This window comes from Cavia porcellus, unplaced genomic scaffold (assembly GCF_034190915.1).
Source record: "Cavia porcellus strain 051 isolate PalLab524CR breed Dunkin Hartley unplaced genomic scaffold, mCavPor4.1 scaffold_6, whole genome shotgun sequence".
Lineage (NCBI taxonomy): Eukaryota > Metazoa > Chordata > Mammalia > Rodentia > Caviidae > Cavia > Cavia porcellus.
In genome coordinates, this window is record NW_026947489.1 from 68,106,751 (window position 1) to 68,131,989 (window position 25,239).

Here is a 25,239-nt window from a genome sequence, read left to right on the forward strand (position 1 = left end):
ACACCATTCATTTATTAATTCAACGAACTAAGAGCGTGTGCTGGTCAGTGTTTGGGATTCTGGGGACAGAATAGTGAGCAAGATCAAGTCCTTGCTCACCAAGCAATCTAGTTACATTCATTGTCCCTTCTGCTTATCACAAGGGTCCTGGAGGAGAAAGATCAACCGTGGGAGCAATGAAACCCAAAATGTGTAATAGTCATGGTACAAAAGAGAGGAAAAGAAAGTGCTCCAAACTATATAACTGCATGTATATTTAAGTGTATAAGATAGAAAATGATATCACAGAGTTTTATTGGATCAATGAACAGAACTGTTTGCAGTATCATTGATGGAATGTCCACTTTACAAGCTTTAATTTTGTGACTTGAACAATTATTCTAAGATGACAATATGTAATCCATTAACTAATGATTTCCTACTGTTCATTTTTTTTCTGTAACTCTGTCTAACTTGTACCCTTTCCCTGCTTTTTTTTTCTTTTCTCCTTAAATTAAAAAAAAAAAAAAAAAAAGAAAGATCACCAGCCATTCTGACATCTACATAGGAACTAAAGTAGAAATATGTCTCCAGGTTCAGAAACCGGAAGCCAGCTTTCAAGCATCACCTCGAGCAAATCAGTGTCTGTGTTTGGATGTCGAGGCTGTCACACACCCCACCCTGACCCACTGCTCTGGTCTTTCATATGGGGACCTAACTGACCGCCTCACCTGTGCTTTCTGTGCTCCCTATGGCTTAGATTTGTGGGTCTCCCCTCCCACCTCTCCCTGGGCTCCAGTCTTTTGGGGTGGGGGCGGTGCCTCATCTGCCTGCCTTTCTGTGATCTGCTTGCTTCTTGTTTCCTTGGCCCTGAGTCTGCACCTTGGTCAGAAGGCTGTGGTTCCACCACGGGGCTGCTGCAGACACTCGTGTTACTCAGTGTGTTAGTTTTCTCTTGTTGCTGAGACAAAATACCCAATGCCCAAAATTAAGGAAGGAAAGGTTGATTTATTCAGGGCTCTGAGGGGCAAGAGTTCAAGGCAGCAGAGGACAAAAGCAGTTAGAGCAGAAAAAGAACAAGCCTTTCTTCCTCCCTTAAACTGGAAGTAGTGTATCCACCCTGGGGATATCTACTCTGCCCCCCCACACACACCACCTCCCTGCCCATTCTTGCACAAACTGAGGGTGTTTATTAAGTGAAGCCCTGGCCCCCTGCTGAGTCCTTAAACTTCTCAACTTCTCAAGCTGATGCAATGTATCAAACACTGCCCTGAGTCCTAGAGCAAGCTGCCAACCCATCAGTTGCTCAGCTCCTCACATGGAGGAAATGAACACCCCAGAGGGTTCCTCAGAAAGCCAAGAGGACAGCCAGGATGGAGATGCAGGATGCCACACGTTTGGCCCAGGCTCTCCCTAACCCACTCTATCCTCCTAGAGGAGATGTCAAGTGCCCCCTGGCTCCTGACCCCTCTGCCCTTCTTCTGTGTCCCTCGACTCCCAGATAACTCAGGCTACCTCTGTCCTCCTCAAAAAGCAGGACAACCATATTACAGCCATGTGGTTCCTGTGGCTACCTGATGGCATTTTTTACAACTTCCATCTGGAATTAAATGGCCCACGTTCTAGCCCCAGCTGATGTGTGCTCTAACAGCACCCCAGCACCTGTCAGCCCCTTGCTCAGCTGTGCCGCGGAGCCTGCAGGTGCTGTTTGCTGTCTGCAGCTCCAGACTGTGGCAATGAGGTCAGCGCTGTCCTAATGCCCTGCATCCCTATCAGTCTCTGTTATGACCAGGATGGGGCATCAAAGGCCAGCAGGAAGGGATCCTGCTCACCTTCTCCTGGATGCTGGCATTGAGCCTCCTCAGCGTCTCCTGGAAGTTCTGGTTCCGCGGCTCCAGAGTGGCACAGCGCTGCACGTCCTTGAAGGCCTGGTCCAGCTTCCCCAGGTGCTCCAGTGCTTGGCACCGCCGGTACAGAGCCTTGATGTCTGAGGAGTTGATGTCAATGGCTATGGGGGGACACAAGCACATCCTTAGGGAGCTGCCCTGCCCCACTGCACCTGCCCATACATGTGCACTACCTGGCTCACACCATTGCCGGGGAGATGGTAAGATCCATGCACTAGGGAGCTTAAGGGTCATCTCATCCGATTTCTGAAGCTCCATTCTCTGCTACAGAATCCTGGCCAACGGCTCATCTAAGGGGTACTTTCATTCCTCCAGCAATGAGGAGCTCCCTCCCTCTCTAGGCAGCTGGGAAGTGCTGTCAGAAAACCCTTCCTTGTATACTTCATGTAGCTTTGTCTTTATCCTGAGTGGAAACCCTGAGTGAAAGCCAATCCTTCCTCCTGTGACAGCCTTTCTGGTATTTGAAGGCAGCTCCTTGTCCCAGCCAGGAGTAGCCTTTTCTGGGTTATAAGATGTGAATGCTTAAAATAAATATGCGATTAACTGTGAACACTTAAAAAGTATTTATGACAATAAAAGACACATGGCTATAATTTGCTTCAAAATACATCTCTCACTTTGAATACACTAGTGCCATTGTTCTTATCACATTCTGGAGCAGTTCTGGAAGTCTTCTTTCCTGAATGTCGTTATGAAGTATGATCAAAAATACAGTGAGCCAGGTGTGGTGGGGCACTCCTGTAATCCCAGCACTTGGGAGGCTGAAGTAGGCGGATTGTTGCAAGTTTGAGACCAGCCTGGGCTACAAAGTGAGCCCAAGGCCAGCCTGACCCACACAGTGAAACCCTGTCTCAAAAAGACAAAACAAATAAATAAATTTTTTAAAATATAGTGGAAAGGGCTGGGGATACAGCTCAGCAGTACAGCGCCTACCTGGTAAGCTCGAGGTCCTGAGTTCGATTCCCAGGACCAAAAAAGAAAAAAAAAAAAAAAAAAAAAAAAACCGTACAGCGGATGCTGCTGCTGGGTGCCATCCAGAAGAAAAGCAGGCACAATAAGACACTGCCACGTGTTTTCATCCTCTCTGTTCCTCAGCCATGGCACTGTGAGACTGCTGTCTCTTCTTCGAAATCAAAATGACCATAAGAGGTAAATCTTTCTAATGGATTCAGGCAGCCACAACAACACAACTAAAGACACTGCTTCAGGAAGTGGCAAGAACAGTGGGAAAAAGGGGCGTTTGAGGCAAGGTTTTGAGGGAGATTCATGGCAGTCTATCTATTACTGTAATGATTTTTTAAATGTAAACATTCACTACATTTTTTAAGTTACACCTTATATTACTGCACCTTTCAACTGCTCTCCACAGAATGTTCCCTGTCCCTTTTCCAGCTGATGCCCTCCCTTCTGAGCCCAACTCAGCCAGTCTCATTGCTTCTTCAAAAAAAAAAAAAACGGCAACCAGAAGGGAAATCAAAATCCGGCGTAGCCCTTGTGGGGAAAATGCACGGGTCAAGGGCAGACCAGGGCAGGGCGGCTCACCTCTTGAAGCATCTGAAGCTGCCTGGGCGTAGCTCTCCTGGGAAACAGGACACGCAGTCAGTGGGGCCCATTACAGAGACTGACACTGAGTGTTAGGCAGAGGGGAGGGGTTTGCCAGGGTGCAGCGGCAGGGCTGTGAGACCCCCAGGTGTGGCCCCAGGCAGGCCTAGGTAGCAGACAAACCTGGGCTCCAACCAGCTCTATGGCCACCTGGAGGGGCCTGAGCAGGTTTGGAGCCCTCGGCCTTGAACTTCTTGTCTACAGCATGAGATCATCACAAGTTGCTATCTCGCGGGATGATCTTAAAATGCCAGAAAAGAATGCAACAAGCAGCAGGAGCTAGGAGTGGTGGATTGAGCAGCAGGAGGCCCCTGTCGCCTAGCTGAGGGACTCAAGTCCACCCTATCCAGGACAGGGCACTCCACAGCCCAGCCTCCCAGCCTCCCAGCCCCCAGAGCCCTCAGCCCGCATCCTGCCTGCGGTGCCCCAGACCATTTTCAGGCCGCAGGCGGCCCGGTTCCGATAGAGTGTGGCCAACAGCGCCTTATCCTTGGTCAGCTTCAGGGCCTGGCTGTAGCTCTTGGTGGCTGCCTTGTAGTCCTGGAGCTGGAAAAGCTTGTTCCCTTCTTCCTTCAGCTGTGCTGCCTCTGCCTCCGCCATCTGTTGGGACAGAGCAGCTCTGCCTGGTCAGCCCTTTTGTTGCTCCAAGCCCAGGACGGGCCTCCTGGCCTGCATTCTGGAGCTTCAGATCCAGCCTCCACCATAGGGAAGGGTGGGGATCCTGCTTGGACTGGACCCACCCACAACAACCCCAAATCCCGAAGGGCACAGTAACATTGGCTTGGAGCTTGGTCCCTACCGAGATGGTGTCTGTGTTGGCACCCCTGTGCCTACTTCTTTGTCCCTCCCATCTCCCCCAGGCCTGCACTCTCTTGTCACAGGCCCAAAAGTTCTCAGTGCCTCCTCCTGCCCAGTCCCCAGTCCAGCTCACCCTCTCAGCAAGGCCTCTTCCTCCGGCTGCTACACCTGAGCTCCCACGTCCACTTCGGCCAGCAGCGTCAGTCACGTCTCCCCTCCACCCAGGCGACTTTATCACCCAGCCAGTGGCTCCACACCATATTTGGGCACAGGGGCAGGTGTCCCTGTAGTCTGTCATTGATACTCAAGGCCCTCCCCCTGCCCAGAGTGGACTGTCATGACCACGTGGAGATGCTGGCCATCCTCTGCCCCTTGAGCAGCCTGCTGGGGTGGGAGGGGGGACTCTCTGACACTCATCCTCAAAGACTGAGAGAAGGCTCCAGAAGGCACAGGAATCCCCAGCAGACTCCCCCCTCACTAGGCACAGCTCTAACACCCCTTCTCCACCTCCCTCCCAGATAAACAACCTCCTCCCCCCTCCCCTGCTATTTCAGGAGCAGAGTGACAGCTGAGGGACAGGCAGACTTGGACGCAGAACAGCTGCCCAAGTCCCCGACCAACTGGAGATTTCCAGAATGACTTTGCGGAAGAAGGGAAAGGCCAGGAGGAGGAAAGTCCTTCCTTCTCCCTTTGGTTCTTGTTCTCTGTACCTCAACCCGCACCTCCCATGTTGGGTTGCTGAAAATGTCCTTGTTTTTCAGGAAGACCAACAGGACTTGCTCCCTCGGTGCAGCGTAAGTGGGTTGCTGGTTGGGTGTTCACATTGTCCCTGCCCTCCGTCGTGTCTCAGGCTGTTAGCCACTCCCCACGGTGGGCTCCGTTTCTCCTCCATCTGCCTGAAATCTGCTTGGCTGGAGACCAAGGACTGTGACTCCCAGCTCCTCACCAGGGCTGCATCCTGGGACAAGCAAGGCTTCCGCATTGGAAGTAGGTCTTCCTGGGTACAGCGCCTTCACCATCACAGAATGTTCTGTCCGGAACAGATGCTGTTTCTCTTCAGCCAATGGAGGAGCCCCAAGGCATAGTTACAAAATTGCCCTCATTGGACTCAGCCAAGTTTCCTGCTCCTCAAGGTCTCCAAGTCTGGCTCAAGATCTTCCTCTCAGAAGTCAAGGACAGTAGCTCTGGCAGCATGGCTCTTTGGGGGAAAGAGAAGCCTGGCAGAGTCAGGATCTGAGCTGTGCTTTCTGAATGAATGAATGAATGAATGAATGAATGAATGAATTCCCTGACATGGTATCCCACACCCTAAGCCCTAGTAATGAATTAAGCAATGAGATAACATGATAAAGGATTTCACCATTAGCAGAAAACTGTGGTTCCGTAACTTTAGAGTCAAGGGACCATAGCCTTAAATCCCAATTCAGTATTTCATTCCATAAGCATTTCTTATACATCTTGCCTGTACCAGGACTGATAACAGATCAGGACCCTACTTTTGTGACCTTACTTAATGTTTATCAACCTTTATCACCTCCTGATAAGACCTATATTCTTTGACTGATGCATTTGGGAGAACCTGGTTCAGACCTTAACTCTCACAGACACAGAAAACTGTGTAACACATTTTCTGGGAAGAACCCAGAAAATTGCAGCAGGATTTGATCTTCCAGAGAGAAAGGTGGCTGGAGATCAGAAGGCTGAGCGGATCCTAAAAGTTAGTCTGGTTTATTCCTATGTGTAAAGGAGCCATGCCAGCAAATTAGGGGAGAAATTTTGTCAGTAACAGATGAGGTTTGAGGATTGAAAAGGTCAGCGTGGAGAATGGATGACAGGAGATGAGGATGGAGACAGACAGGGAGTGACGGTGACTGTGTCATTCAGTGTAGCTGTAGAGCCGGGAAAACAAATCTAAGCTTGTTAGTGAGGCAGAAATGACAGACCTTCGGAGTGTTTGGGATGGAGAACCAGGGACAGGAGAGTTGCTTGGAAGACCCCAGATGCCCCACAAGAAAGCTCTGATTCTCTCTGTGTCAGTTCCCCATCTGTAACACGGGGAGAAAAAGAGTTGTCAGAGGATTAAGTGAGCTATGTACATAGAGCCCTCTGAACTTTGCCTGACACAGTGTTGTCATTTTTTGTAGTCTGTTTGCAGTACATAAAGATTACATTCGTGCTGGGGAACTGGTACCTGTGCATAACACATGCATCGGAATTCCTTTCAAATCCGTTTACCCTCTGGCACAGTGCTATCATCACTATGATTCTTATTCTCTGCAATGTTGATAACTGTAGAGATTGACTGCTTCTGGGCTCATCAAATATTACTAATTAGACAGATCCTGCCTTCAACCCGTTAGTTGGTTCCTGGTTTTATAAGCCACCTCTATAGAGCGATGCTGCCTGGAACGCAGCCCATTCAGCCTCTCTGTGGAACATTAATTCATCTCTCATCTCCTCAGTTTCCTCCTCTATGAAATGGGGCAAGAACCGTGTTATTACTGCATCCTAGACACAAGTCATAACGAATTAAATAACAGGGCGTTACTAGTCAGGGCGTGGCGTGACTCATCCTCCGAACGCTAGAGGGCGCTGTGCCCAGTGGCTGCCCCGCGTGACTCGGAGATGGCGCTCTGCTTGTACACAGCCCTTTCTACTCCACGTGGGGGATGCAGGATGGCGGCAGAAGCAGCGGTGGGTGTGAGCGGATGGGAAGGGGAGCCACGGCTCGGCGCCAGACCGAGTCCCCGAGGCCGGAGGGAGGCAAAGCGGGGATCTAACGGTCGGGCGGAGGTGCTGATCGCCGCCCCGCTTGTTCACACAGGACGAGGAGGCGGCGCACGACGTGCAGCGGCTGCTGGTGCAGTTCCAGGATGAGAGCGGGCAGCTGCTGGGCTCCCCGTTTGACGTGCCAGTGGACATCACCCCCGAGCGGCTGCAGCTCGTGTGCAATGCATTGCTGGCGCAGGTGAGCGGGCCCCAGGGGGACCAGGAGACCGAGGGTCTAAAGTTCGAGGTCACCCCCGCTCCCTGTTAGCAACGTGGGCGGCCTGAGTCCCCACCTGCCTCCCGGAAAGGACAGGAAATGGAAAAAGCACTTTTGACATCAGGCCTCTCTGCGGAGAGACTGCGTTTTAAACGTCATTGAGTTCCGTAGTTCCCTAATTCCTCAGCACAGCCTAAAGAGGAGACAGTTTGGTATTCAACGTGAAAGTGGTAAACTACTAACTTAGTGCTACACAGGAGATGTAAATTTCAAACTAGAACCAGAATCTGCCAGCCTCAAAACTCGTGCTTTTAACCTTTAAGACACTATTATAAAGGGCTTTCTGTCTGTTGGGGTATGCCTTAAAATGCAGCTCCTGCACCCCACCGACCTAAGCAAGACCTAAACACATTTGTTAAATGAACAAATGAATGAATGGATGGTTGGCTGGGTGGATGAATTCCCTGTGCTCATTGCAACCTAAACCCCAAGCTCCATTTGTGGAGCAAGCAATGAGGTAATATTAAAGAATCTCACCATTAGCTGACAGCTCTAGTTCTGTGACCTTAGGGCTAAGGGATCCTAGATTCAGGTCCCAATTCAGTAATTCATTCCACAAGTATTTCTTATGTATCCAGAGTGTCTGACTTTTAACCAGCGTTTTGGATGCTTCTTACACAGATATAGCATGGTGTGGTGGTTAGGAAAATACTGCATAATGTTACATGCTAATCCTAATCTTGGACTTTACTGTTCTATTTGAAGAACCTACGTTAGTCATTAGCAATAGGACATTGAACGAGTTAGTTGCTCTGAGTCTGTTTTTTATCCATTAAGTGGGGATATTAATGTCTACTTCTCTACTTCCCAGGGTTGTTGTGAAATGCAGATAAAGGGTTTCATGTCACATAAATGTCTAGAGATTGCTCTTCAAGGATTAAAAATGTTTTGCACAGTGGGAAATCATGCAGTTATCCCAAGCAGGGTAGTTGAAAAGAAGCGAACTTCCCCTGGAACAGTGGCAAGTGAGTGGCCTGGGAAGAGGTGTTCTGTTCACACCCTTCAATTCAAGAGCTGCCTTTACTTTTGTTCCAGGAGGATCCCCTGCCCCTGGCGTTCTATGTCCACGATGCCGAGATTGTCTCTTCACTGGGGAAGACATTGGAATCCCAAGCAGTGGAGACAGAGAAGGTGGTAGACATCATCTACCAGCCGCAGGCTATCTTCAGGGTCAGGGCCGTGACCCGATGCACCAGCTCCATAGAAGGTCACAGCGAAGCAGTCATTTCTGTGGCCTTCAGCCCCACAGGAAAGTAAGAATAGCCGCACAATCATAGAGGGGGAAGTGGGGTATAATCTTTGAGTGGGCTGGGGAGAGTCACCCAGAATTAGTTACCATCAGTGAGGCCTCAGGGTGCCTACCTTAGACTTGAGCTCTAGGCTCAAATTGGAAGTGGGGACTTTGCTATTGAGGTTTGATTCCTAAAGACCTTTAAAGGATACCTGTCTTTAAAAAGCCCTTCCTTGGGGGCTGGGGATTTAGCTCAGCGGCATAAGCGCCTGCCTTGCAAGTGTGCAGTCGTGAGTTCGATCCTTGGTACTGATAAAAACGAAAAAAAAGCCCTTCCTGGACTCCATCTCAGGAGATTCCAGCTGCAAACTCAGCTTTAGCCCTGCCAAGTTACATGACTTGGACAAGTCACTTCACTTGTGAATTTGGTGTTCATGTCTTCTCACAATCCTTTGAGGGGGTGAAAAACCAAAAACTCGACAAGACTAGAAGTTTAATTAAGTAATTGAATGGCTGCCTAGCATGCATGAGACCCTTCACTTGATCCCTAGGGTGGCCAAAAAAAGTTGGTTACAGTTTCTATGAGTAGGGCAGAGGGCAAGCCAGGTACAGTACAGTACCTGTAACCCCAGCTACTGAGCAGGCTGAAGCAGGAGAATTACATGTTTAAAGTCAACCTTAGTCAACTGAGATCCTGTCTCAAAATCAAAAGGACTGGAGGTGTAGCCCAGCTTTCCTGGCTTCAATTCCCAGTACCACTAAAGTGGGGAGACTTAGAGAAGTGGTTTCAGCAACAGTCATGACCTCTCTTCCCCAGGTACCTGGCCAGTGGCTCTGGAGACACCACTGTGCGCTTCTGGGACCTCAGCACGGAGACGCCACATTTCACATGCAAGGGTCAGTATGCCTCTAGCCACTTAGGGGATCCCAGTGCAGTGGCAAGTTCCACCCCTAGTGCTGATTACATCCCTTAAGATCCAGTTCACTGCCATCTGTCCCTAGGTAGAGGCCCTTAAACCTCACCATCTGCTCACAAAAAAGCAAGGGTCAGTTTAGGACTGTCAGGAGAGGCTGATCTTCTGGTCACAGAGTCTAACCTGTGCCATGGTGGTCCTCAGGCTTTAGCACACATCAGAATCACCCACAGAGCTTGTCAAAATATGGATTGGTGAGCACTAGACCCAGATCTTTTGTTTCAGTGTTTCTGAGATAGGACCTGAGATATTGCATGCCTAATACATTGTAGGTGTGCGGATGCTACTGGTCTGGGGACCACACTAGCAGACTCACTGTTGTATCACAGATTAGCCAGTGAGCACTTGTGCACAGGGTAGATCCCTGAAGTCTAAGCTTCAATTGTCACATCTGGAAAGTAAGCATAATTCTTCCTCTGTTCCCCACTTTAGATCTGTTTTGAGAGTTACAAGGGATGATGTGCAGAAACCTTTCACAGCAGAGGTCCCCTACCTTTTTGCCACTGAGGACTGGTTTGATGGAAGGCATTTTTCCACGGGCCAGTAAAGAGGGATGGTTTTGAGGTGATTGAAGTTGTTACGTTTATGGTGTACTTTATTATTATTGCATTGCGACATAATGAAATAATTACCCAACTCACCATAATGTAGAGTCATTAGGAGACCATGGCTTCTTTCTTGCGCCCAGACAGTCTTGTGTTGGGATAATAGGAAACAGTGACACCTCAGTGTGTTGCTTATGTCTGGTCCCACAACCTTGTTTCGGTTGCCACTGAACCCCCTGCAAATGTTATTCTGTATTTGCAGCTGCTCCTCAGCACTAGTGTCACTGCCTCAGCTGTACCTCAGATCACCGGGTGTTAGATTCTCTCATAAAGAGCGCACAGCCTAGATTCTCACCTGTGTGGGTCATAGTAGGGTGTGAGCTCCTATGAGACTGATGCCCCACTGATCTGACAGGAGCAGGCATTCCAGGCAGCCCTGTGAGCAGTGAGGGGTCACTGTAAATACAGAGAAAGCTTCACTCGCTTGCCCGCTGCTCATGTCCTGCTGTGTGGCAATAGTCTGTGGACTGGTTATGCATCAAATGAGGAATTATTGGAAAGTGATGGTATTTGTGCAGCAGGATGCGTGGTTCTCAGACTTGGGTGTGTCCTCTCCCAGCCCGGAAATCCTGTGTCTCTGCTTTTGTTCTTCCAGTCATTCATGTGGCATTTAGTTAGGGAGTGCCTGTGTGTCCTTGTATTGCTAGTCCGGAGAGGAAGATGGATGGGGTCCCTCCTTTCTCTCCCTTTTTATAGGACACAGACACTGGGTCCTTAGCATATCCTGGTCCCCTGATGGCAGGAGGCTGGCATCTGGCTGCAAGAATGGTCAGGTAGGTATTGTTGGATAGCTAGGCAGGGGCTCATGACTCCCTTGGGAGCTCAGAATCAGGTTCGAGGATCTTGGGATGGGACAATAGCTCGGGGACCTTCGGTCGAACAGTTCAGAGAGGGTTTATTCAGTGAGTTTCTCTCCTTCAGATTCTCCTGTGGGACCCAAGCACAGGGAACCAGATGGGCAGGACCCTCACTGGCCACAGCAAGTGGATCACAGGCCTGAGCTGGGAACCCCTCCATGTGTAAGTAGCTGACAAAGCTGGGGCAGATGGGGGCCCTCAAAGCTGCCTTCTTCTCTGGCCAGTTGGTTGTGTCCCTGAGGGTGAGGTGGCACCTAAGTGCCAGGGACAGTTGCTGGCAGCTGGAGGACGAGGCTTTTCCATCCAAGTCCCTGCCTGCCCTGCTGCTTGGGGGAGGCTGCTTGTCACAAGGCCTGAGAATCACCTTGCAGGCAGCCAGATCATGGGGACAGGAGGGGGTCAAGAGATTGTCCCTGGCCTTTGAGTTGAGAATAGGACATGAGGTGGGCAGACAGGCATTGCAAGGTCAGAAATAAGATCGCATCTCCTTTCCCTTTGCCAGGAACCCTGAGTGCCGCTATGTGGCCAGCAGCTCCAAGGACGGCAGTGTGCGAGTCTGGGACACGACGTCAGGCCGCTGTGAGCGCGTCCTCACTGGACACACGCAGTCAGTCACCTGTCTCCGGTGGGGTGGGGACGGGCTTCTGTACTCCGCCTCCCAGGACCGCACCATCAAAGTCTGGAGGGCCCATGATGTAAGAGCTGGGAGGGCACTCGACAGATGTGAGCTGGGAGCCCAGTTAGGGAGATGCTTCTGGAACGAGGGACTCAGCGGTTGTGCCGCACCGCTGTGAGAGTTCCGGCAGCCCTGTTCGCATGCCAGGCTCTGGGAATTCCTGCTATGGGAAGCCTGTTGGCATCCCTACCATTTCCCAGGCCTATCTGATAGGAGTACTTTATTCCGATGCTCTTGTCGTCCATGAAACAGGCCAGTGGTCTCATGTCACACATAGACAGGGACTTAGGCCTCGGGAGTGATTTGATTAAGATCACAGTGAGCAGTACACATGGCTCTCGGTTCTCCCGTCCACCCACCTGTCTCTCGGGCTGACCTCCGAGGGGTGGAGAGTGGGATGAGAGTGGGATGTATGTGTGTCTGACGTAACTCCCTCTGCCTTAGGGTGTGCTGTGTGTGTGTGTGTGTGTGTGTGTGTGTGTGTGTGTGTGTGTCTGAGTCTGACTTGGACCCAGGGCTAGGTGGGTGGGTGTCTGACCTGTCTCCCTTTATCTTAGGGTGTGCTGTGCCGGACTCTTCAAGGCCACGGCCACTGGGTGAACACCATGGCACTCAGCACTGACTATGCCCTGCGTACAGGGGCCTTTGAGCCTGCTGAGGCCACCATCAATGCCCAAGATCTCCAGGGGTCCTGTGAGTGAGTGGGAGATGGCCGGAGAGGGCTGCCCGGGAAGGAGCCAGTCCTCTAGCGTAACAGACGTTGTAACCGCTTGTGTTGAATTTTCTAATCAGTGTTGTTTCTCATCTCTCTCCTTTGGTATCTGGACACAGTGCAGGAGCTGAAGGAGAGGGGGCTGAGCCGGTACAACCTTGTGCGGGTGAGAGTGTGCCCCTCAGCACCCCAGTGCTGTGTTCTCCCTCAGCTCGTCCCTGAAGCTCTCTCTGCAGTCCCTCTACCCCCTCCCTGCAAACCTGCTCCAGGGAATAGTTCTTGCTTGTGCTCCTTTGTGATCTAATCTTCCCGTGCTAGGAAGCGCTTTATTTTGTGTTTTATTTGCTTGTTTACTTCATTCCAGGGCATTGGTTTTTTTAATGTTTATTTAGATTTTTAAGGAGCGCATTTCATGTGGTGTAAGGTATAAATAAATCCAAAAGGCAGATTGTCAAACATTTCCCGTCTCCTACACAGCCATCTAGTCATTCTGGAAGGATCTGGTGCTACCAGTACCTGTGTCTCCTTGCAGAGCTTGCCTGTGTGCCCCTCTGTGTATCGCCTTACAAATCCCTTCTATACTATCTTATAACTATGTATCTTAGAAATCATTCCACATATACATGCAGGATTTGCTTTTCTTTGGGTTACATATGAGCGAGAGGCCAGCCCGGGCCCCATTTCTGCAGCCCCAGCGTCCGTCCCTGGTACTCGTTATCACTGTCTGACCACACCCAACAGTGTGTGCTTCCTGCTTCCCCCAGGGCCAGGGTCCAGAGAGGCTCGTGTCTGGCTCCGATGACTTCACCTTGTTCCTGTGGTCCCCTGCAGAGGACAAGAAGCCTCTTGCACGCATGACAGGACACCAGGCCCTCATCAACCAGGTGCTCTTCTCTCCTGACTCACGCATCGTGGCCAGCGCCTCCTTTGACAAATCCATCAAGCTGTGGGACGGCAGGACGGGCAAGTGAGTGGAGAGGTGGGGCTGTTCCCTTGTGAGCAGTGGAAGAGGCTGGATGCTGCCACCTCCTTCCTACCTGTGTGACTTGGGTAACGTGTGGATTTCCTGAGCCTCTGCTTCCTCCTACCTCTCAGCACAGTTACAAGGACTAAGGAGAGGCTATATTTAGGACTGGTACTAAGTAGGTACTAAAAATGCTAGTTCAACACATATTAAAGGAGAGGAAAGGCCAAAGGACGAGGCATGCAGCAGCCCAAAAGAAGGTAAAGCAAGAGCTGAGTTAGTGGTCTAGTTCTCATGTTGCCTTCCTCAAAGCAGGATCCCTGGACAGGCAAATTGGCATTTTCTGGAGCTTAGTAAAAATGGAAAGTTGTGGTCCCCATTCTAGACCTTGAGGATCAGAATCTGCACTTTAGTAAGATGGGTGGGGTGGTGTCATAGGAATTATAGGAGACCCTGATACCCCTCAGGTAATTCTGCTACCAGGTAAGGTCTGAGAAGGCCTGGTGAGGAGGCATAGTGTCCTGGGGGTTAGATGGGTTAGAGGAGAGGCAAAGAGAGGCACACGGAGAGAAAAGATCAGGGGAACCCACGTGGGGGCCGAAGCAAAACTGATGGGCCAGGCATGGCGTATTTTCACATAGCCATTCCTTGAAGGATTCTTTTTAAAAATTAAGCTTCCAAGCACAGCAATACATCTGTCATCTCAGCACTTGGGTTGATAAAGCAGGAGGGTCACAAGTTTGAGTCCCCCCTGGGTAACTGAGCAAGACCCTAAAATTGTAGCTCAGCATGAAGGTCCTGGGTTTTATTTGCCAGCATCACAGGACAGAAAACAATGTCAGAGAGGCCTTATGGCTTAGGACGGCAGGAGCCCAGGGATTGTAGGAGACCCTGTCATACTCAAGCTCCTCACCTGCAGCATGCAGCTGCAGGGAAAAGGTCCTAGCTAGCCAGACAACTGACTTGAAACTTCCAGGGGGTCTGGCCACTGTTGCTCCACACCCCACGTCAGCAGGCTGCGGCAGGAAGTTATCGGGCAGATGGGCTATGCACGTGGCTGCACTGCGCTCTAAGGCCCATGCAGGCATGGAGCCCTAGCAAGAGGCACCCGACTGGGAGCCCTACAAGATGTTAATGAACCACAGTGATGAAAGTGCTGTGGCCTGGCCCGGCAGCATAGTTTCGTAAAGTTCCCAGGTAATTTTAACAGGCGGCTGAGGTTAGGAGTCACTGTGATGGGGCAGGGGGGACCCCTTCAAACCTATTTGAAAATCTGATACTCATCACTGTCTTCCCTGCCCAGGTACCTGGCCTCGCTGCGTGGCCATGTAGCCGCCGTGTACCAGATTGCGTGGTCAGCCGACAGCCGGCTGCTGGTCAGCGGCAGCAGTGACAGCACATTGAAGGTGTGGGACGTGAAGGCCCAGAAGCTGGCCACAGACCTGCCAGGCCACGCGGATGAGGTGGGGCTGACCCCCAGGGCAGAGGGCACTGGGGTTGTACTTGGCCCCTGTCCCCCTGCTACTATACTGGCCTAGCTCCCCTTGGTTTAGGTCTATGCTGTTGATTGGAGTCCAGATGGCCAGCGAGTGGCGAGTGGTGGGAAGGACAAGTGCCTCCGGATGTGAGTAGAGGGGCATTGTTTGCTGTCCTGCCCAGAAGTCAGTTGGTCTCTTTGCATTCTTTCCCTCATAGCATAGAATTCTGAGGGACCCTCCCTGTGCCCCCTCTATCTCCAGGGTTATGTGGAGCCAGGTTCTCAGTGGGCAGATGAGGGATATGCTGGGACACCCAGACCCTCTCAGGCCACTCCAGCAGGCACGTATAGGTCTCCAGCTTGAGGCAGTAGTTCAGGACTTTAGAGTCCTTGAAACCTGAGTTCATTCAGGTCCTGGTTCTGCTTTTGAGTGTGTAGGCATGGACCTTAGTGGATCTTTCTCTTGGGACTTATAGAGCCTTACATAGGAGGATCACAGGTAGGAAAGCAAATACTTCGAGACCTAAAGCCCTATGCGGATGAAGGGTTGTCACACTTTGGTGGTGGGCATCCCAGAAGCCACAAGCCTGGGTAGAGGTCTGGGTTTAGGTGGGCATGGCTAGAGCAGGGATGGTGCCAAGATCCACCGATGATCTGAAGGAACGCTGTGGGCTCCTCGGATTACATGGCAGCATTCCCCATCCTGATTCCCTCCTCTCCCACAGATGGAGGAGATGAAAATTCCTGCAGTTCTTCTGGACCCAGCCTCTGCCAGCTACCTGAACTAAGTGAACAAAGGCCAGGGTCGCAGTGCCCCACACCCTTCCAGTGGTGGCTTCCAGTCCTTGACAGATGCCTGTGGGGTTTCCCCATGGGTCCCCTGCCTAGGGTACACCCTAGTGGTAGAAATCAGTCTCAGGAAGCTGGCAGTGAATTGGGCAGTGGGCACCACTCTGCTGCTCGCTCAAGGGAAATAGGGATGGGAGGCCGGGCTCTGTGTGGGCCTCCACTGCTGGCCCTGCCTCCTTTTGTGCTCAGGTCAGACCCCAGGTTCCATGGCCAAATAAATAACTTCTATTTTGTGTGAGAGTTATAATTCTTTGTCCTAGAATTCCAGGGCTTAACTCAGAACTGTGATAAATCCTTTGGCCTCCTCCCTTGCTCTGCATGACCCCAAAACCAAACTGACCTGGAAGGGAGAGGTAGGGCTGGACAGTAGATGCGCGGCTGCACTGCCCTTGGTCTGCAGCACTGGTAGGTGCAAACTGGAGATAGAACCTGTCTTGCTTGCCTGCACCGCCAGCACTGGACAGCAGAGGGCGTGCTCATCAGCAGAGTTCTGGCCCCCAGCCCTGCTCCAGGGATGCCTCTGACTCAAGCTCCACACCTGTGGAGGCACTGCTGGACACTGAGCACTGTGCTGGACTCAGGCTGGAGAGGGTAAGACGACATCCATGGGGGGGCCGGGCTGGCAGTGTTATGGGCAGTGCTGAGAGCTCTTCCAAGCATGGGCATGGAGTACGGCAGAGGGTAGCGTTCTTTGCAAGTGAATAGAATCCCCACTCAGACCGCCTTGGACCCTTGGCCAAGACCTTGCCATGTGTGCATGCTGCCTATGCCTCCTCCCGTGTCAGGTGCTGACGGAGCATGGTGACCTATGTGCAGGTTAGGCCTCCAAATCATCCTTGCAGGAAGCGCTCAGGGCCTCAGCACTTCTACTATCCCCATCCTTCTCACTTTCCAATAGTGTGTCCTGTTACAGTTGGTGCTTCACCTCGCTGTGGTTCTCAGCCTCCACCCTGTACATTTGCAGTGAGAGACGGAGGCAGCCATTGGTTGCCGAGCTCCTTGGTGCCAGGTGCCAGGTGCCAGGTGCCAGGTGTGGTTCTTCTGTGCTCACACTGACCCTGCACCCAAGCCTGGAAGTTTCACACATCCTCATACTTTAGCAAGCTGCCTGGACCCAGAAAGATTAAAAGTGACTTTCCCATGCTCTCACACCAAATAATAGGAGGAGCAGAAATTCAAGCAGATACTGCCCCCAGAGCTTAGGCACCTTGTGCTACACCCCTCTAGAGCTCAGATCTAGTGCTGATCTACAGACCACCACATCTGTCCACCATTGCTGTCTGTCCTTGTGAAGACCAGCCCTGCACAGTAGGACCAAGGCACAGCCAAGCAGCAGGGTGGTGGTAATGTCCCTGCCGCCCAGCCACCCTGGTTTCTACTTTACCACCCACCCTGACTCTTTGTTCTGGCAGGAGCTAGGAGATAGGCGACAGCTGACCCAGCGGTGATTGTCCAAAAGCAGGAAATGGAACTTAGGGGTGCTGCATAACCTGCAGTTCTTTAATAGGGGTGGGGAGTTGCAATGTTTGCAGGTGAATTTGGCCTTGGCCCGGCAGTGGCCTTCTGGTACCAGTACCACCAGGCCCTGAGTTGTCAGAGTAGTCCTAGGTTCTCCAGCAAAGTTATGCTGTCTGAGCTCTGAGCCCTCTGTTAGTAGGGTAACAGGTATTCCAGGTCCTCCAGCTTCCGCATGTCCTCCGGCCCCATACACACTATCCTCTGCTGCGGCTCCCTGCGCTTCACGGTGATCTGGACAGGGTTGCTCTCAGGGAAGCTGCTTAGGTCCCTGGCCACAGTTGCAAACTGCAGTGAAACAAGAAAGCCCTCTGCTTTAAAAAAGGAAAACCGAGTCAGGAATTTAGCTCTGGCACAAGTGGCCTGCCTGGCAACTGCAAGGTTGTGAGTTCAATCTCAAAACCAAAACCAGAACAAAAAAAACCCCAAAACAATTAAAAATTCAATGCCTAGCCAGGCATGGTCGCTCATGCCTGTAGTCCCAACACTCCAGAGGCTGAGGCAGGAGGATTGTTGTGAGTTTCAGACCAGCCTGAGCTACAAAATGAGCTCAAGGCCAGCCTGAACTACATAGTGAGACCCTGTCTCAAATTAAAAAAGGAAAACCTCTCAAGTCCTTCCCAGACCCAAGCCTGACTCTCCCTTCATCTTGGTTACCGTCTTTTTTTGTCTGCTAAGTGGGCTCATAGGTGTCACTTTATCCAGCCCAGTCATGGAAGCAGAAAACAGATCCAAAGAGGCATGATTCAAACCTGTATGTCCCAACTCACTTTCTATCCAGAGGGTTGTTTGTATGTGGCCTCTCTTCACCCGTAGGCCCTTATTTACCCCAGGAGTTTCCCTTCATCTTCCCCAACACAGCCTTTTCCTGTTGCCCACACTTCCTGGCCCACTCACAGTTATTAGTAATATGGAACCCAAAACATTTGGGTTATGGTAGTCCTGTAGAAGACAGTTGTCTGCACTCCTGGTGGGCCCTTGAGTAGCTTAATCCTTAAACGTTCCTGAAGAAAGCAGTCGAATCACCGCTTGTTCCAGGCAGGAAGAAAGCTAACAAGATGAGGTGGGGGTGTAGGAGCATTCCAACCTCCATGGCCCTGGTTTCCTGGACTCAGACCTCTACCTTCTCCCGGGGCTTACTTTGTAGGGCTTGCACCACTTCCCCACCCCAGCTGTATTGGCTGCGCGGACAGTGAGGCAGTAGATCCTGTTAGGCTTCAGCTCCATCAGTTTGACGGTGGTACCCAAGATCTTGTTGAAGATCCAGGGGCGGTTTTTTGTCTTGGGCAGCTCACCATCTTTCTTATTGGCCATCTCTTGTAACAGGACTTGGTAGAAACTGACCTGCTGCTTGCCCAAGGCATAGGTCCAGGAAATCTGTGGGGAGAAAGACCAAGCTTCCTTAGACTTGACCTATCCTCCCAACCGGGGTTCCCATCCCCTGCTCCTGTTGGCAGGTGTGAAGGAAGGTGTGTGGCCCCACCTGCCCCCAGCATGCCCCCCCCCGTCATAAGGTGCATCCCCATTCCATCTGTGTACCAGACTGAGTATGTCAGGTAAGAGTCCTAGAGACTGTCTAGTCCACTTTACTCATTGCCAATGGGGGTGATTTCCAGTTTCTCCTCCATCTAGGCCAGGAAAGATTCAGATCAAATGCCACCAGGAATTCAGAGGGAAAGAAAAGTTCTTGAACTTTTGGTGGTTCTCAGGAGACTTACTGAAACAGATCCCCTCATCCAGTTTCTGGTTCAGTAGACCCAAATGTGGTGGAAGGAGATGAGAATTTAAATCTCTAACAAATGGCTGTGTAATACTGATGTAGCCTGCCTCCCCTGTGTAGGGACCACACTGAGAAACATTGCTGTCAGCCAGCACTGGCAAACCTAGAGCACAAGTGTCACCTCAGGCATACAGAGCTCTCTGCCAGCAGGAAGCCAAGTCACCCCAGCATCTGAGCATCGGATATTCAGGTTTAATTGTAGTGTTGGCACTCTGCAATAAAAAAGTGGGCTTGGGGTTGCAACTCGGGCACTTGGATTCTAAAAAGTCGCCATCACTGTTCTAAGCCATCCAGCAAGGGACCTTCCAGATTTATGTGACTAAAGTACAGTTCAGATTATTCCCAGGAGCCTGGGAGAGGAGCTCAGTGATGAAGTCTGTCTAGCACATGCAAGGCTCTGTGTTTGATCCCCAGAAACACAAGCAAGGCAAAAAAAGCAAAGCCATCCCATTTCTGACATACAACCCTGTACAAAGCTATTCCCTATTGCTTGCTGAGAAATCTACCAAGTAGCTGGACACTGAACAAACCATGGATGATGGCCCCAGGCTAACACTCCCCCCCCCATACTCCACCATCGCACTGCTCTGGTTGACTTGGGACTACAGCATCAGCATCATGTGGGATTCTATTAGCAATGAAAATCTCATCACTGAAAAAACTCAGGATGAGGCCCAGGGGCCTCAGTTTCTACTGTAGCATCATCAACAAGCAAGAATCCCTGAATTAGGATCTGGGATCCAAGGAGACAGCTGCTTATTTCCTCCCACACTTCCCACCTGCACGTTGGGATCAGCCCTTCACAGCACGCCTTCCTCCTCCATCTCTAGATATTCAAATCCTACCTCTGTTACCCAAATCCTGCAACTGTGACCAAAAGCCAGTAGGTGTATTACTCCAGCTGGAAGTAATGTTTCATTCCTTGTGAATTCGCAGTGGCACTTGATCTGAGTCTGTCCTGCAGCACTGACCCCCCGCCCCCCGACTTCCTGACCCATGACCTTCCAGGTCAGGAATCTTCACATTCCCAGTGGAGCCAGCTCAGTGCTAGCACAGTAAGCTGTTGCCAGGCTCGTGGACGCAGGAAACGCACCACTGCTGTGGAATCGCTGACGGTGTGTTCGCAGATGAAGGGGGGCTCTGGCACATGCACGACCACGGAAGATTCTGAGTGTGTGGAGGAGGAGTCTGTATCTAGCTCAGATTTGTCAAGGTCCACCAGGCCCCTGGGGACCATTTGGGATGTAGATGGGCAGGGGCAGAGGGCCAGGTCTTCCCCCTTTGCTGTGTCCTTGGCCTTCGAGGAAAAGTTGAGTTTGTTCAGTTCTCCCTCCAGCAATCCGGCAAAGAAGCTGCTGTTGGGCTGGGTCACGGCCAGTTTGACAGGGTTCAGCAAGGTGGATGACACGCGGGAAATGCTGGTGTCATCAGAGCTGTACTCGGACTCTTCCACTGGTATCGGCTTCCTGGAGCAGAAGGGAGGCCAGTGAGCCCGATAAAGGAGACTACCCAGCCCATTCAGCCTGCGGACCCACGGCCCATGCTCCTAGCTGCTTCTCAGCACCTAGAAACCTCTGACTACACTGCAGCAGTGCATCAGACCTACCACAGTGCTTGCTAAAAATGCGGATTCTAGGGCCAGGGAAAAGCTCAGTGGCACAGTGCCTGCCTGGCAAGTGCGAAGTCCTGAATACATAAATACAGGTACCAAAATAAATACATAAATAAATATCTGGTACCTAAATAAATAAATACATAAATACAGATTCTTGGTTCTAGTTCCCAGCTGGGCTGTGACAGGGGAAACTGCAGATTCAGGAAGCTGTTTAGATGATTCTGATGTAATTCTGAGAACTACAATTAGAAAACAGCTAAAACATTTTTAAATACTTCAAAGTGGGATGCAAGCTCCCCAAAAGATAGCTATAGAAAGTTACTACAGTACAGAAAAATATCTATAGATATCTAGTAAAAAGCAATAAATTGAGCTTTACTATTATGTAATATTTAACAACGCTAACAATTTTTATTAATATGTCGTACATAAAATAATGTGGACTGTGTACAATACATATATTGGGTGAATCCTGAAGAATCTTATTATTCTGTTTTTTTTCTGGGGTGTAAACTCATCCTCTCGCACATGCCAGGCAGGTACGTGTGCCACTGAGCTAAATTCCTGGCTCCTTCTGTTTGCTTTCATTTTAAGACAGTTTTGCTACTGCAGTCCAGGTTGACTATGAACTTGCCAAGTAACCCAGGCTGGTCTTGAACTTGCATTTCTCTTCCCTCAGCCTCCTAAGTGCTGGGGTCGCAGGCATGTACCACCAGGCTGTTTGGTTGTTTGTTTTTAAATTATGAAATACCTTAAACATACACAAAGACATCAAGAATGAGCCAGGCATGGTGGCGAATGCCTATAATCCCAGCACTCAGGATGCAGAGGCAGGAGAATTGTGAGTTCAAGCCCAGCCTGGTCTACAAAGTGAGTTCCAGACCAGCCTGAACTGCATAGTGAGACCCGGTCTCAAAGTAATAATTATTATTATTGTTACAATAACTAAGCTTGATATGTAGTGCTTGCCTATAATCCCAGCACTCTGAAAGGCTGAAGCAGAAAATCACAAGTTTGAACCCAGCCTGGGCAAATTAACAAGACATAGATAGACAGATAGATGTAGCTCAGTGCAAAGATCCTACGTGCTAACCCCAGTGCAACAAAATAATAATAACAATATGCTAAACTTCCCATTTAGTCCTCATTCAGCTCCAGAAGTGAAGCCTGGGCTCGGGGTGGAGCCCACCCCATGGCAGAGCACTTGCACAGAACCCTGGCTTCCCTCCTCTGTACAGAGGACAGAAAAGGGGAAGAGAAAAAGCCCAGATTAGTGTCATTAAAGTCTGAGTGTTTCTGTCCACTACACTCTACATTGTCCCACTCCAAGGGAACCAGGAGACTAAATTTTATATTTATATATTTATTTTTGTCTTTTTCCTTTTTATTGGTACCAGGGATCAAACTCATGACTGCCTGCTTGCAAAGCAGGGGCTTATGCCACTGAGCTAAATCCCCAGCCCCTATTTTTGTGTTTTTGAGACAAGGTCTCACTATGCAGTTCAGGCTGGCCTTGGGCTCACTTTGTAGCCCAGGCTGGTCTCAAACTTGCAAAGATCTTCCTGCCTCAGCCTCCTGAGTGCTGGGATTATAGGTGTGTGCCACCATGCCCGACTTTTCAGCAGACTAAATTTTAAATTTTCTATTACTGTGTGTGAGGTTTTTTTTTTGCATTTTATTACATATGTATGTTATCCCTAGGCAAGAGCTATTATTATGCATGTTTTAGACTTTATACAAATAAAAGGTTATTCAGTACCTTTCAATCTGCAATTTGCTTGTTTTTGACTCAGTGTTGTTCTGATTGGGTCATTTTAACTTTTTATCATTTTCCATTACATAGATAATTATACTGTTACCAGTTCTCTGCTATCACAAAGAAAAACTTTTGGGGCTGGGGATTTAGCTCAGCAGCATAAGGACCTGCCTTGCAAGCAGGCAGTCGTGAAATCGATCTCCGGTACCGATAAAAACAAAAACAAAAACAAAAACAAAACTTTGTACATGATACCCTGCTATTTAATTTTTTTTTAACTGATGAAATCCACCAACCCCAAAGGTTTGGCTTTCAAATCTTTTTTATACCTTGATCTACAGTAAGAAATACATATTGCTTAGTATCTATATACATACACATACAACTAAAACATTTGAAAACCTCGTCCTTACTGTCTGTACGCTGGAATTTCAGATTCTATTTTCATTTAATTTTATCATATCCATCAGCCTGAAGGAACTTCTGACCGTTAATGGTTCAGAACCCACAGAATCTATGGATCCCTTGAGAGTGTGCTTGGCAGGGGAACCAAGTTACTTGTATGCCCTTGACCAAGGAACGGTCCTCCTCCATCCAGGATGGTCGTCCTCTGTGACCCAGCATCTTTAGGAGAGATGCACACAGAGGGGGGAGGGAGGAAGGGACACCCTCCTAGCCAGCCAGATCAGCCGAATCAACCCTGGTGATCCATGGGGTGACATGTCACAGCCAGATGGCTTTCACCCCACCTAAAGACCCCTTAGTCCAGATTAGCCTCTCACTTTACAGGTGCTCAATGGTCTATCATTTTCCTCTGCACCGAAACCCATCTGTCTTCTCCAGGGAAACCCCTATCCGCCCACACCCCTCTTTTGGCTCTTGCACGTTTGGAGTAAATGAGTCCCTGTTAAGGTCCTACATCTTTAGGGTGAAAGTATGGATATAAATACCACTTACGCTTTATGCTGCCCTAATGGATCTGTATTTCAGATTCACTTATTGGAAATGCTGGTACTGAAGTAGGCACAGAAGCCGCTAGGCACAGAGCCACCTGTTGGGGCATCCTCTCTCTGAACTTCATAACCTTCCTGCTGGGTATAACAGAGTCCTCAGTCTTCATGAACTTGTCTTTGGCTATATCTAAGGTGGAACTTGGATTTGAAGTCGGGTTCCTTGCCTAAGGCTTTGCCACTACACTGAAGTTTCCTACAAACAGTGGTCGCTTGAGTTAGACCACACTTAGCGTTCCTGAGGGAATGGACGCCACATGGCTCTCCTATCAAGACAGCATCGAGTTTGTGGGGCTCAGTGCAAGTTGAAGTGTGGCAGGTCTTGTTTAAAGTTGTCAATCAGGGTTTCAAGACAGAGATGGCTGAGCATTAAATTAGACACAGGCCCCTTCTAACAGTGGAGTTGGGTAGAAACTGCCCTGTAGACCGTTCCTTAGCCCACACCGCCTCATGCCAATCTCTGCTGGAGTTTCTGCTCAAATACGCCTTCCTCCAGGGAGCCACTAGCCACTCCTCTCTTCTCCCAAGCTGTCCCAGCCCACACTGGGTGCTCAAGGCAGCCTGGTAGAGCACTTTCCAGACCATGCCGTCACCCTTATTGCCTGATGGTACCCAACACTACCCTAACCATTGCCACCAGACTAGATGCTCCTTGAAGGCAGGGGCTACTTCCCAGCTCTGTGTTCTCAGGTCTTAACAGCTTGCCTGTGTAAGTTTCTTGGTATAAAGTACAGGAAAACTGTGAAGCACAGTTGAAAGGCAGCCAGGCTTTGTAGTAGGGGGACATCTTCAGACAGGTGATGTATCCGAGTGGGAGGAATGAGGGAGAGGAGCCATGGGGCGGGGAGGTGAGGCCCTCTCCAGACAAGCAGGATGAAGAGTACAGTCAAGACTAATCCAGAAAGGCTGAATGCAGTGTGCAGGCCAAATGCCCCAAGAACTGATCTGGGGCTCAGGAACACAGGTCCAATCTGTTCTAGCTCTTTCCTGGGGGCCCAGGGACCAAGTGAGCCAGGTTAAGGAAGAAACACCTCTGCGAGTCTCTCTCCCCACCCCAGCTCCACCTTGGACAATAGAGAAGCACCATGCTTACATGAGATTGATGGAATCTGCCTCCAACATGGTAGCCAAACTGCCCCTTGAGGAAAGTGGGCGTCCTTTGGTAGCGATGGTCCGGTTCATAAACTTGGGGTTTGGAAAGGGCTTTGGCAGTTGATCGAGCGCATCTTTAACACTGAGGTTTTCTTTCTTCAGTATGCTCTCCTCCCCACCCCCCACTTTACAGAGTGCCTCGGATGCCATCTGGGTTGTTGGGGACCACAGTGGTCACCATACAGAACAAACCAGTTAACAGGAAGCAGAGAGAAACTGTGGGAGCAGGGAGCCCCCCCTTTAGATGGGGTGGGGCAGGCTGCAAGGAGCTGACTTCACAATCGTCATGGAGTTTAACAATTAGGGGCCAGCCTCCCTCATGGGGGGGTTGCAATCCAGCAGTCAGGCCAAGAGCCAGTGTCATGGGGTGGTGAGAGATGAGGAACAAACTGCACGGCTCTAAGACCACAAGGTGAAGCTGGGCGTGGAGGCGCACAGCTGTGATCCCAGCATTCAGGAGGCTGAGGCAGGAGGATCATTGTGAGTTCGAGTTCAGCCTCGGTTACACAGTGAACTGAAGACCAGGCTGAAATGCACAGTGAGACCTTGTCTCAAAAAGACAAAAACAAAACAGAAACCTCACAGTGCTTCATGCCTCTGCCCTTCAGAACTGCCCCGGAAGAAGGATGGGAAGAGAAAGGGCCTGGTGCAGAGGGAGGCAGCCCTGGAGGGGCCCTAAGGATGGGAGATTCCTATAGATGTGGAGGCTCTGTGTTCTGGTCAGGAGGCAGCAA

General features: G+C 50.3%; 3 protein-coding genes across 3 annotated transcripts in view; 1 reads left to right on the forward strand and 2 right to left on the reverse strand.

Annotated features, from left to right (window-relative positions):
- The window catches only part of Unc45b (unc-45 myosin chaperone B), a 29,059-nt gene extending 24,429 nt beyond the window's left edge, over positions 1–4,630 (reverse strand). The window contains exons 1-4 of the mRNA XM_003469479.4: positions 4,420–4,630; positions 3,921–4,088; positions 3,429–3,465; positions 1,812–1,987 (exon numbers count right to left, since the gene is read on the reverse strand). Of these exons, the coding sequence (XP_003469527.2) occupies positions 1,812–1,987; positions 3,429–3,465; positions 3,921–4,088; positions 4,420–4,584 (546 nt within the window). The 5' untranslated portion in view covers positions 4,585–4,630. The remainder of the gene's footprint in view (positions 1–1,811; positions 1,988–3,428; positions 3,466–3,920; positions 4,089–4,419) is intronic.
- Positions 4,631–6,910: 2,280 nt separating this feature from the next.
- On the forward strand, positions 6,911–15,910 carry Nle1 (notchless homolog 1). The gene is made up of 13 exons (XM_003469480.5): positions 6,911–6,980; positions 7,111–7,254; positions 8,368–8,585; positions 9,381–9,460; positions 10,839–10,915; positions 11,064–11,161; positions 11,502–11,694; positions 12,233–12,368; positions 12,507–12,553; positions 13,152–13,354; positions 14,655–14,814; positions 14,905–14,975; positions 15,554–15,910. Exons 1-13 carry the CDS (start codon positions 6,912–6,914, stop codon positions 15,564–15,566), a joined length of 1,509 nt encoding a protein of 502 aa, XP_003469528.4. The 5' UTR covers position 6,911; the 3' UTR covers positions 15,567–15,910.
- Positions 15,911–17,065: 1,155 nt separating this feature from the next.
- Positions 17,066–24,736, reverse strand: Fndc8 (fibronectin type III domain containing 8). Its single transcript, XM_063250948.1, has 4 exons — positions 24,447–24,736; positions 20,066–20,438; positions 18,333–18,569; positions 17,066–17,480 (listed from the first exon to the last, which is right to left on the reverse strand). Exons 1-4 carry the CDS (start codon positions 24,653–24,655, stop codon positions 17,328–17,330), a joined length of 972 nt encoding a protein of 323 aa, XP_063107018.1. The 5' UTR covers positions 24,656–24,736; the 3' UTR covers positions 17,066–17,327.
- Positions 24,737–25,239: the final 503 nt, after the last annotated feature.